Source organism: Heliangelus exortis, chromosome 3 (assembly GCF_036169615.1).
Source record: "Heliangelus exortis chromosome 3, bHelExo1.hap1, whole genome shotgun sequence".
Classification (NCBI taxonomy): Eukaryota; Metazoa; Chordata; class Aves; order Apodiformes; family Trochilidae; genus Heliangelus; species Heliangelus exortis.
Genome location: NC_092424.1, coordinates 96,723,181 through 96,738,175, shown reverse-complemented (window position 1 = coordinate 96,738,175; position 14,995 = coordinate 96,723,181). Strand labels below are relative to the sequence as shown.

The 14,995-nt window shown below is 35.4% G+C and overlaps 1 protein-coding gene across 2 annotated transcripts in view; it reads left to right on the top strand.

Moving 5' to 3' along the window:
* Positions 1–14,995, top strand: part of EIPR1 (EARP complex and GARP complex interacting protein 1) — a 63,774-nt gene that overhangs the window by 33,810 nt on the left and 14,969 nt on the right. For both annotated transcript variants that reach the window (XM_071741831.1, XM_071741833.1), the window contains 2 exons: positions 6,911–7,010; positions 14,138–14,274. In XM_071741831.1, the coding sequence (XP_071597932.1) occupies positions 6,911–7,010; positions 14,138–14,274 (237 nt within the window). The remainder of the gene's footprint in view (positions 1–6,910; positions 7,011–14,137; positions 14,275–14,995) is intronic.

Sequence of the window (14,995 nt, the reverse complement as noted above, 5' to 3'; positions counted from 1 at the left end):
CTTAATAGGCCACGTCCCACTAAGTGGAGTGTTGAATATGAATGTCAACTTAGATATTCTTCTCTATTACATGTTTCTGATCTTTAGAAAAATAAGTACTTGAGACACTTACAGTACAATTGTTAGAACTAACCATAAATCAGAACAGTAATTTCATTCAGTGCATGGTGTAAATACTTTTCAAGCTGCAATGCAAGACCCACAATCTAGTGTACACGATTTTGTGTGAGATCAGCGGTGGTCTGGCATCATGGACTCGAAGTTAAGAAGGGCAACACTTAATCTGCCTCTGTCATTTGTCTTGCCATTAGAGCACAGTCTTGTGCCATTTTATTTGCAGAATGCAGGCAGAACACTGAACCTGGGAATTCAGTGTGACCACATGCACTTTGAGAAGGTTGTTTAATCCACAGAGGACAGTGGAGCAATGTACCCCGAGTGCCACCCTCGTTAAGGGTGGAAAAGCTTTTAAGTCATGGTAGCTTTTGTAATGATACATTTTAGATTTGATAGAGACTTAATTTTTCTTAAGTTACTTTTGAAAATTAGTCAGAATGCATTCTTAAAATAAGCAATAAAAAAGACTAAAAACATAAATTGGGCTTTCATTACATCTTCACATACATCTTATAGATGAAGTGCTGACACTGGCTTACATGATAGTTAAAAACTCAGGGCTTTGAAATGTTTTGAATGTCTATTGGATGAAAAAAAGGATCCATGTAAATTTGTAATTAAGTGTTTCTGTTTCATGAAATGTACGTGAGAACTTCAGGGGTGCCCTGCAGCCTCAGTCCATCCAGGCCCTGTGTTCAGTCTTGGGCAATGACAGGAGAGAAGTTACTTAGTAAAACCACATTATCTGGAGTCCCACCACTTACTGCAGTGTATGCACCTCAGGTTCCCCCAGTATCCACAATCAGTTGATAACCTTTTAAACCTTTGTCCCTTTTGGTTTTTCTTTTCTTTTGAACAAAATGAGTGTTGGTTTTCTTCAACTGTTAGAGCCGATACTAGGCAACTGTAATTTTCTTAGGCACATGTTTCAAATTGTTGGAGAAATGTACTCAGATGAATATTCTGTTTTGTTGGTTCCACCTCCCCATCCAAACATGCAGATGGCCCATTACAAACAGTAATAAATTAGCAAGGATTTGCTATTTCTATGTTGCCATCTTTTGAAAAATCCCATTTGATAATCCTGAAATTCATGCCCTAAATAGGAGGTATGTATTTCCTCTAATGTGAGTCTGCAGAGATGGCTCTTGCTATTCCAGCTGTTTCCACAAATAAGCTTGGTTCAGCCCTCAAACTACTGGCGTTGTGCAGCCTCCAGAGGCTGGGCATGACTTAGCTGACAGCTTTCTATGTGCTTTACTGCCATATATCCATACTACTGAGAAGTTTTTCCTATATTGACCACCTTACTGATCTTACCTTACACTCTTTTTAACAGACAACTCAGTTATATGTTTCTTTCATGACATGTCACATATCCATAATATTAATTTTGTTGGGTTTTTTTAAGGCCTGTTCAAGCAACAAAATGAAAATGTCCATGGCATCAGCTGCTCCACAAGCAGCATTTTGTAGGATAGAGGTTATGTGACTTCTGTCCGTCTGCTTGGGAAATTGATCCTGGCTTGATAAACAGATTCCCTCTGCACCACCCAGTTTCATTGAGAAACTTGTACATATGGTGGGGGGATTCTGTTCTTCTGTATATGCTGTTCATTGTATATAGCAGTTAACTCTTGGGTGACAGTAATCTATCATCAGTGCCTGCTTTTTTCCTGTTGGTGTTAAGAAAGAAGGTAAAAACAACTTTTAATTCTCATATAGATCTTTAAACTGGACGTACTTTCCCCAACAGTTCTTATTTGACTCTTTGGCCTTGTTTCTTGTTCAAAGCATGTTGTCAATCCATTCTTTCTCAGTGAGAGTTTCTTAAAACTGTCTCTGTAATAGTATCTGCAAGTTCTCCCAGCAGACAGTTTCATGCTTTGTAAAGGGCTTTTTCTACAGCAGGGTATGGAGTTCAACAGGCACTATAAACTATGCTGCCAAAACACTACATTCCTACAGTAATTTAACTGCATATACTCTAGATCTTTTAAAATTCTAGATATGTCACCAAAAAATGTCACCTACAGTTATAATGTGCTTTGATCTCTAAATACATGTGTTTCATACAAACTTGATCTTAAACGCAAAAGAAAAAATAATTACTTCCTAAGTCTTTTAAAATAGTCATTGAGTACTCAGATATTTTGACCATCTGCAACAGGAGGATAATTCAAGAACTGGTATCAAATTTTCATCATGATAATGTGACAGAAACCTAGCAAAACTTTTGCAAGAGCTGTCCTTTATGTAGACATGTAGACTTGAGCAGTGTGAGAAGGCATGGGTGAAACATTATGAAGTTAGAAGGGTTTTGCATATTTGTCTTACTGTTATTTGTTTCTGCTGTAATATTTAAATAGGTGTTGTAAATAATTGAATATTTACTACTTTGAGGAAATACTAACTTTCATAATCTGTTGAGTTCTTTTGACTGTATTTGAGGTTTCATAGAATACCAGAAACCTTTTTGACTAAACCAACCCATTGAAAAATTCCTCTCTCCTCTAAAATAGAATAAAACTGACTCCCAGGTTTCATTAAAAACAAACAAAAAACCACCCATAAAAACCCAAAAGCTGTACTGGAAGATATGTTGCTATTAAGATGTCTTTTATGTATTGGAGACATTATGAAAATACCCAAATGACAGTGCCTTTTTCGTCTTAATAAGCTAGAGGCACATTTGTCTTTAAGAATACTACTCTGGTCAAACCAAACCAGTGCTGTAACTTCCAGTCAGATGGAAATCACCATTATAGTACTTTAAGAGCCGGAATAAAGCCCAGGTATCTCTAGGTTTCTTGTCCAAAGTAATCTTTGTCTTCTCATTCTTCTCAGCAGTCTCTTCCACAAAAAGGCACCTTTTATTTTAAAATAAATTCACCTTATCTTAACTTTCAGGTTTTCTAGGAAACTATGGTTCTTGTTTCACTGTGTCTGGAGGAGTGGGGCAGCAAAATATATCTGAGAATTAGAAGACACAGCACAAACTTAGATGTGCTTCTAGCAGTGTTGCCTTCAGTATGCTACAAAATACTGAGAACTGTTTCCATTCAGACATGTGGCCACTCTGTAGAGCACTTGGCTAAGGAGTAAGAATTGTGGGTCTGCAAGTTGTCCTCTGTCTGATCTCCTCACTCTTAAAATAATATCCTAATCACCAGATTAGCATAGTTGCCTTTGAAGCTGAATGTGTTCATAACATGGGTTTTTTCTGGTGGACTGACTACATTGTGGCCAAAGGATGTTTTGCTGAGGTACCAAGTGTTTGGGTTCCATTATGCAGTGCATGAGGATTTTCAGTTTAGAAAAATTTTGCCACTTACAGAACACTTATAGAAATAGATGGTTGTATCTTGGGTAGTTATGGTGAAGTAGCAGTTAATGCTTGTTTTGTTCAATGTATTGAAACTGACTGCATCTCATGTATGGAAGTGTTTGCACATTGCTTTATTCTTATTCAGTTTATAATGGAGAACTTTGAATTGTTCATTTGTAAATGCTCCCTATATTAATAATTGGTGTTAACTATCTTTTCAGCATGAAACACAGATAGTAGTCCTTTTGTGTGTGCATATGACTGAATATTTTAAATTATCTTTGAAAGTGTTTTCTGTATGATTTAATTTTTTTAACCAGAACTGCTAGCTAGAAGCTAATTTGAAGTACCAGAAGTGAGATGATAACACAATAGGGTAAAAGGCAACAACCATAATTGCTTCTCTGCAATTTATAGATTCTTCAAAGAGTAAAGGTGAAGTTGACACTCAGTTTCTGAGTGGCAGCTGTGAATTTGACAATCATCTTGTACGTTTCCAAAAACTGTAAGCATCAGCAACTCTTGTAACTCAGGAAAATGGTATTGCCTGGTCTGTTTTCTTTTTAAAGGATTATTGCAACCTCTGCCGTATCTAAAAATTGTTCTAAGTGAAAAGAAATTGTTTGTAAAATTTATAACTTGAAAAGCCACTGTTGTTCACTCACTGGTATTTTTTTTCTCCTTTCTACATTATATTTCATGTTTAGCATTTAGTCATGACTTCAGAATACAGCTGAATATGTTAAAAACCTGTGATTTGAGTAACCTGTGCTTGGATTATGAAATCTCAATGATCATTACAACCACACCCATAAAACAATAAACTTCCATAAGAGACAAATTAAATAAAAGGAAAATGGGCATCTCACAAGGACAGAGTGAACATGGAGAGATTTTTTTTTTATTGCAGGGTATGTCAGATGGATTATAATTGGCTCTAATTAGCACACTGTATTCAGCTATAAAAATTCTTTACCTTGAAGCTCAGTGACGCTCAAAGATGTGAAATTTATTTCTACCTTTGAAAACATCAAAGGAAGTGCTTCCAATATAGCTTTTACAACTGAAAGTTTAGTGATCAGTGCAGGAGAAGGATAAATACGTGATCAGGTATAAAGAATGTTGATCTCTGGCTGGAAGAGCCCTTTAAGAGGTAATTGTTTGAATCAGATTTCATTGCCTATAATGAAAAAATGTCTCCATATATCAACACCAAATGCCAGTTGTATTTTCAGTAATAAGTGAGAAAAATGGTGGACTTAAATAAATGTGATCAGAATCAACTTGAGGATTGTCTAGTTAGCCATTCAGTTGTGTGATGATCCTGATATTAATGCTTTGGAAAACAAGATTGTGGAAGGTTTGCTGTGATCAAATGCAGATTATGGTGCATTAATTATTTTTTTTATCCTGCTATATACGTATTGATAAAATGTTTTTGTCTCTTTGAAAGATATAATTCATACACCTGTGCAGCAGAACTATATGAAATTCTGAAATAGCTGTACCAGTGCCAGTTGGTTCCTTCTCATCATTAGACATAGAATGATGGCTGAATGTGTAATTGAAACTGCTTTGTGTTTTTTATTATTTACACTTATTTTCAGTTGCTTATAAGTTCTTCCAAGTTGCACCATATAACTTTAAGAAGAAATACTTCTGAAAATAAAAGTGGCAATAGTACAGAAAAAACAGACTCATTTAAAGGAAATAATGAAGTTGTTCTAGATCCATGTCCTTGTTTTTTAAAAACATGATGGTAGCTTAATGTGCTAAATGAAGTTATTTTGTCCTAATACGTTATATTACATTACATTACAAATGAACTTTTCAAAGTAGTTTACTTCCTTGAATTGACAACATAAGAAGGATGCAGGTCGTGGTTCCAGCAGAAGCTGGTCTTTTCTTTGATCTGCTCTACTGCCATATGGAAAAGTTCAGAGTGGAGGAGTCAGTCAACACACCCTGTTAGGTATAGCTTAATCTTTTTCTTGGTGCTAATTTTCTTTTTTTGGCATAGTTCTGTTTTCCCTGCATAGTCTGTCTTTTCTGTAACAGCAAACATGTGCAGTCACCTGCCTGTGTGCTAATGCTTGCTTTACTAAATGTGTAGAGTGAAAAGCGATGACACTGGGACAAAAGAAGCAAAAGGATTTTGAGAGAAAGATACCAGCTGAGAATAAATGAGTTGTGTTTCACTTATGGTATGAAAAAATGACATTGCATCACTTCTTTCCGTTGCCTGCAGCCTCCTATTTTCTGTTCCTTGTTTTTTATATCATAGATTAGATGGAGTTCCATAGCTGAGATTTCGGGCCAGCCAGGTCATACCCACTGACTTAGGCAGGTAGGAGTAATGAAAAATTCTGAATAAAATAGGGGTATGTGTAGTGTGCAGCACTGAGTTAAGAAGGTAATTAGTGGCTGTCTAATGGTGGGCTGACTTGCCCAAGGCTGCATCTACTCATGCAACATTCTTTTATCTCTCCAATCCAGATACTCAATTGATTCATGCAAAAAGTGAAAAAAACCTAGAAAACATATGTCTAGAGAGTGATTCTTGACAAACCTCACTTTCATATATGCACTGAGGATAAGACCAACCCATCAAGTGCCTTTGTATAACTTAAGTTTATGTACACATATGGAAAGAAGTTTCTCCGTGTATCTATTTATACTCTGCCTTCAGCTATACTTTGTCACCATGAGACAGATGATTGGAAGGATGCACAACTTTATTTTTAAATTGTTGGGTAGGGCAGTCTATTATCATCAAATTATAAGTATTATTCTTTTAACTTGACTGTTATCCCCACAAATCTTATTTGGGCTATAGTGCATATACTTAGCTGTGCTGCCCATACTGACTGGCTTGAATATGCTGCATCTTACAGGCAGAACTAGAGATGATGACTGATTTCTTACATTTCTAGCAAGAAACTGGTGAATCACAGGTAAAATGTACACGTTGGTAGAGTCATGATAACAAGTGAACTGGAAGAGGTTTGCATGAAAGCTCTGAGGCTTACAATTCTTGGTGTGTCTTTAAAAAGGATGCACACCACTTACTAAGAACTTTGAGATTCCAAGCTAAAGCACTCAGTGTATATCAAAGTCTGTTCTTTTCCTGTGTATGTTTGCAGAATGACTGCTGCAATGACTTAAAAACTGTTCATTTTGCATGATCACTGTATGGTTCAATATGGAGAATGGATGACAAATGGAGTAAGGGTGTAGAAAAGCTCTCTTTATGTTCAGCCTTACAGCCAGGGAAGATGGATGGCATTCCTTTTCCTGACAGATTTGGAGGGGATAGCAAAGGGCACTCATAAAGAAGCTGAAAGAAACCATAAGGAATATGGCTTAATATCTTCTGGAATATATTAGATCCACAGAATTAAAATGGTTTTATATGCAAAATCTGGTTTTAATGTCAGGTTGTTTTTTTTTCTTTTTGTTTTACAGTGTTATGTGGGAACCAATGGGAGACGGTAAAAAGATTATTTCACTGGCTGATAATAACATATTATTGTGGGATTTGCAGGAAAGTTCAAACAAAGCTGTGGTAAGAATTCTTTTGGTTTTTGGTTTTTTTTAATATCATGTACTTGAATATAGAACAAACAACAACATTCCCTAGCCCAAGATTTCCCAATCAAAATATTAGGAAAGCAAGTGAGAAATATCTTCTTGCCTTTAATGCTGGTGGGGCGTATGAATACTCTGTTGGTTATCTTGAATAAAATGTGTTTAAAAAAAAAAGCAACTTGGTTTCTTTGTGTCTCTTGCTGGTTGCTATTTTCCTTTTCCTAGAGCTACTCTTGCTTTCCTACTGGCTTTATAGTGAATAATCTAGAGTAAAGCAATGATAACTTGATAAATGTGTATGAAAAAAAAAGTGACTGATAAAGCCAAAAGTTTTTGAAATCAGATAATAGTATATTAGCTCATGTTAATAATGGTTAATACCATGCAGCTCAATTTAATTTACGATCCTTGTTTTATGTATAAGCATAATACAAATTTCTCTGTTTACTGTGCACTGCCTTGAGTTCTCAGTATTAATTTAATCTAGTATCATAGTGCCCATTCAGATTATTTCACTCATTGTTAAAACCTTCTTATTCAGAATATATATATGAAAAGATTTCATTGGCATTGATTTCTGTCTGATTATGCCTCCTCTTATAGATAAAAAAAGAAGCCCACTTAAGTATAATGACATAGATTGTATATAGAAAACTTCAGATGTTTCTATATAGAGTAATTTAGGTCTATGCCTGTCCTTAAAAATGGAAACTGATTATGTCAAGAACATTATTATTCAATTGATCTCCTGCCATTTCTTGAACTAAATCGTCATTTTTCAGGGTAAGCTTCTTTTGTTGTATACTACAGAATCAGATTTCTCAAATGGCAGTTGCTTGAGAAGTCAAAGACATGACCATAAGCTCTTCCCTCTGGTACTATCTGACTGTGTGCAAAGAGTTGGAGTCTTGTTATTCTTCTGGTAGATTTTATGTAGTATCAGCATAATGTAATACAGTTTAATACTTTATATTCATCAGTAAGCCCTTTGAGGCCCTTCACTAAATGAGGAAACTGCAGCTTTTATTTCACCTGGAAGTTCAGTATTGCATTACCTTCCAATTTGAAGTTTTTGTGAAAAGAATGCTGAGAGTTTCTGAAGGCTGCCTCCAGGAGCTGGTCGGTAGCATTGTATTCACTGGATTTGCATTACTCCTACATTAGTCAGTATTTCTTTTCGAATGCCTTCACAACATACCAACTTTTTTGGTAATGTCTTCTTTAAACCTGTTGAAAAGCTGCTCTTGGGGCTGGTACTGCTTTAGTGTCGTAGATAGCTCTTCACATCTCTTTGAAGTGTTGGGAATGGTAGACTACTTGGCAATTTTCCCTTGTCCTTTTTCTCTTTGGGCAGCTCTGTCCTCTCTTGCTAAAGTTCTTTTGAATATTAATTAATTATTATTTTCACTGTCCCAACCACTTTCTCATATGAGTCTCAATTTTTTTCCTAATCCTAATATGTCTGAAATATGATTGATTTTCTTTGGTATGCTGTCTTTTTTTTTTTTTTTTTTTTTTCTGCCCCACCCCTCTCACCTCCCCCCTCCTCAATTTGTTTTTCTTGGGACTGACTTACTAAAATTTTGCATGTTGTGTCTTCCTTTTACTATTACTTTTCTCAAAACTAACCTTCTTACGCTGTAATACAATTATTTATGAATGTAAATTTGATTTTTATTCTCTCCCACCCATTGCTAGAATTTGGATTGGCATAATTTTGGAGGGGACTAGACCCTACACCACAAAAAATGCAATTTTGATGTTTTTTTTAAATCAATGTTTCTGTCCTCAAAGCACTATTCACCTTACTAATCTCTTCAGTATTTCAGTTAATGTTCCTTGCCTATATGTTACTTTAAATATGTCTGTTCTGCATCAAATATTGATGGTAAAATAATGACTCCAGAAGGCAAAGTAAATGCTAAAGCAACTAAGGGGATTTGATATGTGACATTTGTTATATGCTTATATTTGGTAAAAGAAAACAAGAAAAACTGGAAGTGAAATTTAGCATCCAAAAACCTGCTTCAACTTGTGAAGCTCAGACTATGAAAGTAGATAGTTCAACACTTGAATGACATCTCCAGATAGGAACATTTTGAAATGTCTGTTAAGAACCTTAGCTTGCAGAAATCAGGAGTGTAATTTAGATTTTACGGTCACACTTCAGATATAGATATTGACTGATTATAGTTCTGTCTAAAATACTCTAGTATCTTATGGCACTACACTTTAAATTAGAATTGCTTGTGATTAAAACTTTACCCTGAAGTAACTGTTTACCATTTCAGTCTTCTTCCTGGTGATTTTGGGTTAGTCTTAGACAATGTTTTCTTCACGGAATCAGTAACCACTCTTAAAGTGAAGTGTAGTTGTTAAAGTCCGTGGAAACTTGTCTCTCAGGAATCATATCTCCAGGCATCTAAATGTTAAGCCAGGTGTATCTCTTCTAAGATGACCGATACTCTTGCATTCCTGTTTACTTCTTGTCTGCAATAAATTTGTTGCAAATGTGGGTGGTATCCTGGGTTAGCCAGAGTCCAGCTGGGCAAGATGCTGAGGAAACCATGAGCATCTCTTTAAAATATCTATTGTAGACTTTCCACTAATTAAAATAATGGCAACCTGAAGTCCAGTACCATAGGCTTTTTCAGGCCGAAAATCAGCTGCTATATGTTTCTGAAATCTTTGAAGATTGCCTGTTTCCTAATGGATTAACTTTCTATTAGATTCCAAGGAGGCTGGTAAACAAAACCAGAGCTGCATTGCTGGTGTGTTCATTTTTTGAAATATCTGGTCAACCTATCATAGGTTTTTACTAACCATTTACTAACCATAGCTTACTATAGAGTTCTATGGGTTTCTTTTTTCCTTTCTGTTTCAATGTTGGGTTTTTAATTTTTTTTTTTTCTTCGTGACAGTATTTCATACAGGAATATTTGCCTGTGTTTGCATTGAGACGAGGTGCTTCTGTCCTCTAGATCAACTCCCTTTATTATTGTTTTGAGGACATTACCTTCTGGGCTGAAACTAATCTTCTGCTCACTGCATCATTACCTCTTGCAATTAAATTAGCAATTCTTTGCCATCTATAATCATTAGTGGAACCCAAGGGAAGCCCAACCAATCCACAAGGTCTGGGTAGGTTCTGCTGGAAAGATGACAGTTCATATTTCTGTGTACAGACTTTAGGTCAGGAGTCACTAGATCACTAGAACTTTTCCTTGAGTAAGTACAGTATGTTTGGAATGGAAGGTGCAAGTGCAATAGAATGAAACAGAGGTATTAAAATATATTTTTCTGTTTCCCTTATGTTTTCACAAAGGAGAGCAGTAGAGGTGTGGTTTTTATGTGGTTTGGGTTTTGTTTGTTTGGCTTGGTCGATTTGTTTCTGTTTTGCGTTTTATTAATTAGATTGCTTTTTAGATTACTTGTCCCTTCTGGATTCTTAAGTAGCATTTAACTTATTAGGTGATCTGATTTCAGAAAACCAAAAAATATCTGGCAGTGACATTCCAGATTGGAAGGAAGATCTTGTGGTGAAGATTTCATGGTCTGTCTGGATAAAAGAAACATACCAAATACAGGAGGGTGTTAGGAATAAGTCTGAGATGCTTTCTTGGCAAGATGGCTGCTGGTCCTCAAGTGAGGAAACACATTGTGGCCTTCAGTGCAAAACATTGTAGAGTGCCACAGAATTACTAGAATAAGCATAGATAAATTAAAAGAGGGCAAAACTGTCTGAAGAAAATGGAAGAGTAATTAGTAGATCAGAAAGAGGATGGCAGAGTTCTCAAGAGTTGGTGTTGGCACCAGTTTCCTTTAATGATTTCCTTGATGACGGCATAGATGCAGGAGTGAAATGGTGAAAATTGCTGATAACAAACTTGCATCATCAGTATATACAGGAGTAACTGTATTTCAGAGGGTGAACTAGCTGCTTTTGATGGTTAATTTTTGTAGTATAAAGCAGAGAACTTGTATTTAAGGAATGAAAATATTTTCTCTCTGTGCAGCACTTAAAAATATGTAGATTCTGTTACTTACCTATTCCAAGAAGGGCTGAGAGCTGCCAGTATGATGAGGCTGTTTAAAAAGGCAAATGACTGTAAGACAGTTCAGGAATTAAAAAAAGGCTATGAAAGGACTAAATGGCATAGTTGCCTGCAATGAACTCAATGAATTTCAAGTCCTTATCACTATATGTTTCTGTCAATAACAAGCTCAAAGAACACTCATCCCTTACTGTGGATCCCAAAATAGTCTTTTAATGGCTTTGTTACTGGGGTTTATTACAAGGACGTCTCCTTGAGGCTGTCTTGATCTCCACACAACCTCCAGCATGCAGAGAGTTGTAGCCTGTTTCCAATCCATGGGGGTATGATTAAAAAGCAAAATAAGTAATGTGTGTGATTTATCTCAATGAGTTTAGTATCACTGCCATGGATTAACTTCTCTCAGTTGATATGCTTTAGAAATTCTGAGTATTTATGGACTTGATTGTTTAACATATCTTTGCTAACCTGTCTTCACCGAGAAAGCAGTCAGGATGCAATAAGCATGAGCAGTGTGAATCTATGGATATTTCATAAAAGGAATAATGTCTTCTTTATTGGTCTTACCTAGAATGCACATGGACATCCAGCAGATTTTTAGTCTTAAGAGCATTTTGGGTAAGATGTGGGAGTTCCTTAGCATTCACTTAATGGGGTTTTTTTGTGTTTTATTCTGTTCAAAACACAGCTGCTTCTTCACAGGTAAGAAAACTAGATTATTAAAGAAATATTTATGTAAAAAAAAGGCATTCAGAAGTCAAACAGGATTTTTCTCACTTATCAAGTAAAAGATGACAATTTTTTAATCTTTGGAATAATTTATACAACTATTTTCGTCAAGAAAGGGTAAATGGTAAAAAGGAATTGAAAGGTAAAAGGAAATGAAGGATATCAATGTATTGATAACTATTTAGTAGATTGCTTTAGTCATTGAAACTTTATATAGAAATTTGCATCTTTTTCTCTATATACTTAATGACCGATAATCCATTTATTTCAAAGGAGAAAATTCTGAAACGACAATACTAATGTGTTCCAACATAGCACATTCTACCAGATTGATTTTAATTAACAGAGAAGAAAACTCCGTATTTTTGAGATTTTTATGCCAGCCTTTCTTTACTTATAAGAACATTGCTGGAGTGTCACTGGTAACCATTTATACATAGTAAGAAATGTAGTATTTACTTCAATTTGATACTTTGTTATGCAGAAAGATGCCGTATGGATTTCTAAATTAATCAAACTAGATCATGAGAACATTCTCTGTTTTCTAAATATTTTGCTTCTGTGTCAGTCTGTTTGAGGGAAACAACTGACCTTCCAAATACATAATATGATTACTATTTTTTAGTCATTCTATCTGTTAAGAAATGAAAAAATAAGTTTATAGAAGTCCAGAAACTTTACTCAACTTTAGAACTGATCTTCTCGCATTATTTTTCGTATGCTGTGATGACCTCCTCAGCCACCCTCACTAGAAAAGTTAAATTCTTCTGTTTGTCTACTTCATACTGCTCAGTTCAAAGGCTGGTAATGCTGATTTGTGCCCCAGGCCATCCAACCCCAGTATTATGCTTGAAACAGTGGCCATAGCAGACTCCAAGGAAAAGTTCAGTGCAGCCAGTGTATTGGATACTTCTTCTTAATGCTCTAAGACTACTCTTTGTAATCCAAGAATTTTTCTGAGCCTGACTGGGTTTGTCTACTTATTATAAACCTCAATATATTTTCCTTCCAAGTACTTTATATTGTGTTCTTTAACCTAAGTAAGCTTTGTGCATTCAAGTGTCTTTTATTCAAAGTCCATCACGTGGAAAACCATTTTCTTTTGTTTACTGTTGAATCTGACTTCATCAAGCTTTGTTTTGTGGCCAGTCACTCTTTTTGGAAGAGAGCATGAACAATTGTTTCACTGTCTCTGTGCTGCTTGTGATTTTTCTAGATCATTTCTTAACTAATACATTAGTATTAGTATTAGTTAATACATGTTGGTTTTCTAATTTTTTGAGATAACTGCCTATTCTTTTCTCTTTCGGAATCAGTCCTTCTGGGATCAAAACTAGAAGCAGGAAAGGAGGACACTCAGTCCTTACGGATGTTTTGATAAAAAAGTTGGAGCAGTAGATGTTTTCATTTGAATGCACAGAAATCAGTACTTCAAACTAGGATAGAGTTTTTCATATTTAAGATACTTTTCTTTTGTAAATCCCCTTCCTTCACTGAGGAACATTTACAGTTTTGTTCCAATCATATTGTATTGCTTAATTTTTTCCAGAACTTTTTATTTTGAAATCAAATCATTGCTCTCATGCAATTAGAATATAATATCATACTGCTCTTTTATTGTTTCTAAGTCACCCGCTTTAGGCGCTGATCCTCTTAGAGCACTTATGAACTAAATCCATCCATATTCTGATAACCATTTTACACTGTTCAAGTTTTCATTTTGTCCAGACTGTTTTCTAAAGTCAATGTGTAATCCTTGCACAATTCAAGAACAGCTAAGTAGCTAATTCTGTTGTCTAAAAGTAGATGCCGGATCATTCTTCCTTTTATTGTTTTTCTTCAGTATCCACTGTGGAAATTCCTCATAGCTGTCTTTTTCTTCTGGGCAGTGCAAATCCAAATCCTTAAGTGAGATTAGTGTTTTAAAATATGCCTTTATGGTGTTTTCCTTTTCTTCTGTATTCAACTTCTATGCCTTTAAAGAAGCAGACGGAAGAAGAGTTCAGGATAAAAAGAAAGTTTGTCTACCCGTGCACATATTTATGCATGAATTACAAATAAAGCTAATAGTTTTTTTTAAACCTGTGTTTGTGATTCAGAACTACCAGCTTTGTTTGCATTAAATTTGGTTTTTGGACTTCCAGGAAGATGACTTGAGTCTTCTTTCTGTTACATAGGGATTCCTTCTTATGGGTGAATGTTTCCCTTCCTTACCTCTTAACTGTCCTTTAGGCTATTGTGCAGGTTTTGTCTTCAGTGGAGCTATTTTAATTTTAACTTTACATCTAGAACCACTCTCAGCATTGTTTTGTTATTTTAGCTTTCTAGTTCTACAACCTTGGAAGGGAAAGGGCAATTAAAATTTACTTCTGGAAGATGGAGTCCACACCACAATTGTACACAGATCGCAACAGCCAATGATACCACTGTTCGAGGATGGGACACACGAAGCATGAGGTAATGAGACATTGCAGTCTTGTTCTCTAAAAAAAAGACAATCTCCTCTGGAGAAGGATTTTTCATTGCTGCTAACATAATTTTTAATTTTTTTTTTCAAAGGTTAGAAATGTGGCAGCACTGTCACTTATAGAAGGAATGATTTGGCTTGTATGTCTGAGGTTTCTCTGCTTTTTCCCCTAAGCTTCAATTTTACTGTATATATTGAGTTTTACTGAACTTATGTACTGGTCTGAAGATTATTTGTTTAATATGTAGGCATTACTTGAATGAAGCTTTTCTGTGATTCAACCTGAAAATTATTTAACATGAGTCCTGACTATGCTGTGAACTGTCTTCACAGCATATTATTTAAAGGTAACTTTCATCTCTGAAGGTATTTCAGGGTAAGTTCACTCTTCTCTGATTTTAACGAATAGTATACTATAGTATATAAAAGATTGTGGCATGCTAGTTATAGGAAACTCCTGAATCTATCAAAATCAAATCAATCAAGGTTTTAAATATACTTAATAAGATGTTTCCCCCCTGCACATTTGTGATTTGATAAGCAGAGGAGTGCTGTTGTTCACATCTGTTGCCATGACTACTAAAGTCTGTGCAAGCTTTTTTAAGATACGCTTTATCCCCTTAGCACATAGTAATCTATCACTAAACCGAGAAGACTGATGTCTTGTAATAACTTTTTTTGCCTTAAAGGGGGACGACTTTAAATTTAGTT